Source organism: Malaclemys terrapin, chromosome 5 (genome assembly GCF_027887155.1).
Source record: "Malaclemys terrapin pileata isolate rMalTer1 chromosome 5, rMalTer1.hap1, whole genome shotgun sequence".
NCBI lineage: Eukaryota > Metazoa > Chordata > Testudines > Emydidae > Malaclemys > Malaclemys terrapin.
Window position 1 is genome coordinate 112,306,968 of NC_071509.1, and position 6,000 is coordinate 112,312,967.

A 6,000-nucleotide genomic window follows, 5' to 3' on the forward strand; every position below is an offset into this window, starting at 1 on the left:
GATCAGTGCTACAATGCAACTAAACACAGACCAAGCTTGGCAGACTTTACTATCCTTTACTATCCAAATTGTGTTTGTTTTAGTTTGAAAAAGAGAAGACTGAGAGGGGACATGATAGCAGTTTTCAGGTATCTAAAAGGGTGTCATAAGGAGGAGGGAGAAAACTTGTTCACCTTAGTCTCTAAGGATAGAACGAGAAGCAGTGGGCTTAAACTGCAGCAAGGGAGGTTGTGGAAAAAGTTCCTAACTGTCAGGGTGGTTAAACACTGGAATAAATTGCCTCGGGAGGTTGTGGAATCTCCATCTCTGGAGATATTTAAGAGTAGGTTAGATAAATGTCTATCAGGGATGGTCTAGACAGTATTTGGTCCTGCCATGAGGGCAGGGGACTGGACTCGATGACCTCTCGAGGTCCCTTCCAGTCCTAGAATCTATGAATGTATGAATAAGATTTATAATCCATTTGCCAAAATGGGGATGGTAGGGGAAGATCTATATCGGGGAAGCAAATATGCCTGCCGGACTGTCACATCCCTGAACTATTCCCATCCACCCTACCCCATTAATCACTCCCAACCAATCTGTGTCTCTACTGTGTTCAAAGCCACCAGTCAGAATTAGCTGTGTTCATCAGCTGAGGGGTCCAAATTCCACCAACCGCGGAACCATCTTACTAGAGGTGAAGCATTATGTTTTCTGTGTAACTCAGAAATCTGCATTTTAATTATGCAGAAGAAAATGCTTGTTACCATCCATTTGTTATGGAAAAATAGTAAGTAGATTGAACTCAGTACAGTTTAATATTTAAAGAGAAATGTTTAAATATGATATGCAGCTCTGCATCTGTGTGCCAGCTTTTGTGAAATGTACTGTAGTGACTCTTCGATCCCAAATGCATTAAATTGTATTATTTTGTCAGGCCATAGATAAAAGCATAGGAGTATGAAAAGGAGAGACTATAGTAGCTTTTGCATCTTGTTGAAGACTTTATAATTATGAATCTTTAATACATCTCAAGATACTGATGAAACTTTCTTGTAACGGTTGTGAAAATGCTGGAAGTGCCACCTTTTCTGTGAATTATCAGTTCAGATAGTTTGGACATAGATAGGAACCAAATGTACTGAATAATATTCACCTGAAATCTGTAAAGAAAACATATACCTTTGGCTTTACTTTACTATCCTACAAAATTCTAAACCAAGAACAATTCAGACTTTTCCTCTACAGTTGCTCAGATTTATTCCCAAATATGTTTCTAAAATGAAGTTTTTGTTTCGATTTCTAGAAGTACTTAGACTGTATGTAACTGATGAGGACAGAGACGTGCACAGAATTAAGCGGCAGTCTGCAATTTTTATTAAACTGTAACACAAGGGAGAGGGTGCTACCTGCTCACTATTCAGACTCTCCAAAACCCGGCATTTAATTGGTTCCAATACAAGGGTTACAGGGCTCTTTACCATACTTGGCATTAGGTAGGCTCATAATGCAAGCTAGGCTCTCCTCAGCCTACCCCCCCAGTACTCTGCTCTCTCTCAGTGCTAGCACCTTCCCCCCTGTGAGAGGGACAGGGGTTGCAGCAGGGTGAGGACCTCGACCCACAAAGGCTCACCTTATCACATGAGCCCAAGGTTGGGAAACATTCATTTTATTCTCTTAACTGCATTGGAAACTGGCTGCAAATTGCAATGAATAAACAACTCCACCCCAGTACCTCAGTTAGAAATTGACTGTGTTCCTACTCAACCCCCTGTGGCTTGAAGGTGCTTCAAGGAAGGCAAAAAACTCCCTGGTGCCCTTCCAATTGCCTCATGGCAGAAAAAATTCCATACTGACCCCCTAAACAGGCGATTGGCTAGAGCTGCAGCATCTGTCAGGCCAGGTTCCCATTCCTACTTCAAGTGGGTAGAGTGGGCTACTGTAATGGAGTTGAAAGAGGCTCCATATGACCCCTACTTTGGGCTAAATCCTGGGAGCTGGGGAGTGTTGGCCAATGAGCACCCCTCTCCCCCAGCAGGTCAGTGAGTTCCAGAGACTTCCATGGGGAGGAGTTACCTACTGTCCTTGGTGAGTGTCTCCCTCCCTTCTGCTGGGACTGTCCGCCCTTTCATCATTGGCCCCATCAAGTTCTCCCACCCATTTTGCTGGCGAGCACTTATTTTCATGTTGCCTCAAATCAGTCACCCTGGATAAACTTTGTTCAGTATTTTATTTTGTATTTTCTGTGGAAATGGGCTAATAGTTCTGTTAAACACTTTAAGGCTACATCTACACTACGGGGGGGGGGGGTCGATTTAAGATACGCAAATTCAGCTACGTGAATAGCATAGCTGAATTTGACGTATCGCAGCCGACTTACCCCGCTGTAGCGACGGCGGCAAAATCGACCTCTGCGGCTTCCTGTCGACGGCGCTTACTCCCACCTCCGCTGGTGGAGTAAGAGCGTTGATTCGGGGATCGATTGTCGTGTCCCGACGGGACGCGATAAATCGATCCCCGAGAGGTCGATTTCTACCCGCCGATTCAGGCGGGTAGTGTAGACCTAGCCTAAGATTTCCAGATTTTAGACAAGACATGAAGGAGATTAGGAAAATGGCTATGGCTGATGGGAAGTGGGGACCAGTTCCCCTCTGCCCCATCCTCCACCACCTGAGGAGCTGGTGCCAATCTTTCCCTAGTACCAGGAGCTGTCTTTACCTGCCACGTACACATGATGTATCCCACACCCCGTAATTTTGGGTAATAGAAAAGAACACATTGTGTTTCTCCGTCCATAAAGGTTTGTCATGTGAGGTTTGTGAGGCACACACGTAAAATAATGGTTGCCATAGAAATATTAATTATTTAATTAAGTAAATAAAAATATAGGTGAAATGGGGGAAAGCAGATTTAGAGATGTGGATTAGGTTGCATCTAGATTCTAAGTTATATACTGCTATGTAAATAACTTTTTTGATTTCACTAATAATTGAACAATGTTCATTAATGTTATTAATGATCTGGATGATGGGATAGATTGCACCCTCAGCAAGTTCACGGATGACTAAGCTGGTGGGAGCGGTAGATACGCTGGAGGGTAGGGATAGGGTCCAGAGTGACCTAGACAAATTGGAGGATTGGGCCAAAAGAAATTTGATGAGGTTCAACAAGGACAAGTGCAGAGTCCTGCAATTAGGATGGAAGAATCCCATTCACTGCTACAGGCTGGGGACCAACTGACTAAGCAGCAGCTCTGCATAAAAGTACCTGGGGATTACAGTGGATAAGAAGCTGGATCTGAGTCAGCAGTGTGCCCTTGTTGCCAAGAAGGCTAATGGCATATTGAGCTGCATTAGTAGGAGCATTGCCAGCAGATCGAGGGAAGTGATTATTCCCCTCTATTCAGCACTGGTGAGGCCACATTTGGAGTATTGCAACCAGTTTTGGGCGCCCCATACAGAAAGGATGTGGACAAATTGGAGAGAGTCCAGTGGAGGGCAACAAAAATGATCAGGGAGCTGCGGCACATGACTTACAAGGAGAACTGAGGAAACTGGGCTTGTTTAGTCTGCAGAAGAGAAGAGTGAGGGGGGATTTGATAGCAGCCTTCAACTACCTCAAGGAGGATTCCAAAGAGGATGGAGCTCGGCTGTTCTCAATGGTGGTAGATGACAGAACAAGGAGCAATGGTCTCAAGTTTCAGTGGGGGAGGGCTCGGTTGGATATTAGGAAACACTATTTCACTAGGAGGATGGTGAAGCACTGGAATGAGTTACATTGGGAGGTGGTGGAATCTCCATCCTTAGATGTTTTTAAGGCCCGGCTTGAAAAAGCCCTGGCTGGGATGATTTAGTTGGGTTTGGTCCTGCTTTAAGCAGGGGGTTGGACTAGGTGATCTCCTGAGGTTTCTTCCAACCCTAATCTTCTATGATTCTGATTCTTTTTCCAAAATGTTCCAAAGGGAACATTTCTTTGTAGATCATATATTTCTACTAAAAATTAAGGAAGTCTTTTAATGTTTCTGTTTTTGTTCTGGTATTCTAGGAAAACACTGTATGGGGCTGGTGGATCTGGATCGGGCATGGGCTGCAGAAGGATGCAACTACTCTGTCCAAGTGATGTCCATGGAGCCAGAAAGTTGCTCTCCAAAGAACAACATGGTAGTGGGTGTCCCTATTTAGGTTAAGAGATTTATATTTGATTTTAATTTGGGCATCAATTATGAACAATGCCAGGGGTTCAAACTTCTGGGAAGCAGACATCAAACATCCTGAATCCCTGGTCTTCAGAAAAGGAAGTAGCAGGAAAAGGGTTGGAAAGTTGGCTGCCTACAGAGCATCACAAATCCTACTTGTAATATGTTATTAAATGACTGCTGGCTTTCATAATGAGAATCCTCTGAAGCATTCACCTGCCTACAGAGTAATATCCACCAGGAATGAAATGTTTTATTTGTCCTTAATTGAAATGTGTTGTTTCCATTTTGAGCATTTAATGTTTTTAATAAAATTAAAGGAAATTTTGAAATAAAAAGTAATTTTGAATCAAAAGATCAAAATGTTTTATTTAAAAAATGTCAAAACAAAACATTTAGATATTTTAGATTTTTTTAAAACAAAATAATGTTGGCAAAATTGACACGAATTCACAAAATGTGTTTGTCGCTGAATCTGCATTATTCACCAAAAAAAGATGACACCTATATGCCTGATACCTCACCGCTAACCTTGGCAAGGATTGCTATTCATCTTAGATTGAGAAACTCATTGCCAGTGCTGGCTGATGTCTGTGCCATTCCTAAAACAAGTAATGGTTATATTTGGAAATGCTGAATTTTTATCTGTCATCTTCACTTATTTTTACTAAATTTAAAATTTGTACACAGTTGCATTATGGGAACCCTGTGAAAATATCAACCATATATATGTTACAGTAAAAGGAAAATGAACCTCTTGTGTAGTAGCATCTTTATATCCTAATTTAAATTAGTAGCATCATTCACTAACACAAATCAAAATAGAATATAATGAATTTGTTTGACGGATCTACTGATTTGGTGCATTTATGATTTTGCAATTTGTTTAAAATATAACTAAGGTTTGGTCAATGTGGATGTCACCTTAGCTCTTCAGTGAGTGTTGCACATGAATCTACAAAATACTTGTAGCGATGGGGGAAAGAAAAGCCATCCTCTGAAATTTTTTCTATCTTATGGTTACATCTCCAAAGGTCTAGGTGTCCTTTTTTGTGAATGGCAATGGAAGCCTACATGCTGCTTCATTTAGAGATGCAGGCCTACACAAGCAGATGTAACTTCGTACCTGCATCTTGAATTTTTGACTACACTATGATGCTTTTAGACTAACTTCTTGACAGGTCAGGGAAGGAAGTGTGATCTTATTCTTGTATCATTCTAGTAACAGCAAAGAAACTGCACATTGTGGGCTGAGAATCTAGCCCAAATACACCTCTGTCTCGATATAATGCTGTCCTCGGGAGCCAAAAAATCTTACCACGTTATAGGTGAAAGCATTATATCGAACTTGCTTTGATCCGCCGGAATGCGCAGCCCCGCCCTGCCGGAGCGCTGCTTTACCGCATTATATCCGAATTCGTGTTATATCGGGTCGCGTTATATCGGGGTAGAGGTGTATATAACATCATCTGATGTCTCCTGTAATTTCTCAAGCATACCCAAAGATAAGTTAGTTTTAGAGGCAGCAGTAACTTGTTTCAAGTCTGGATACCATCTCAGTTAAATTGATTTCTACTGAATCCAGGCATAAAGTGTGGAGAGAGGAAATTTTTTATTCGCTGCATGTTGCACCGAAGGAAGACTCGCCAGGGTAAGTCACACGGTGCAAGCTCCATTTTGTCTACTCTAGAGGCTTGCATCAGAGAGACATCTATCTAAGCAAGCCCTATGCTGTTAGTTTTAAGCCTGGTAATTGCTAAGAAGTGGATTTAAGGGGTAGGCTTTGCTGGTCACATTAGTCTAGTATCCTACTGTAACAGATG

General features: G+C 42.0%; 1 protein-coding gene across 5 annotated transcripts in view; it reads left to right on the forward strand.

Moving 5' to 3' along the window:
• The window catches only part of GSTCD (glutathione S-transferase C-terminal domain containing), a 137,984-nt gene extending 133,006 nt beyond the window's left edge, over positions 1-4,978 (forward strand). For 4 of the 5 annotated variants that reach the window (XM_054029457.1, XM_054029462.1, XM_054029461.1 and 1 more), the window contains exon 12: positions 4,027-4,977. In XM_054029457.1, coding sequence (XP_053885432.1) covers positions 4,027-4,163 — 137 coding nt within the window. In that variant the 3' untranslated portion in view covers positions 4,164-4,977. Of the gene's footprint in view, positions 1-4,026 lie in introns of all 5 variants that reach the window. The other variant, XM_054029463.1, reaches the window with a different exon arrangement.
• Positions 4,979-6,000: the final 1,022 nt, after the last annotated feature.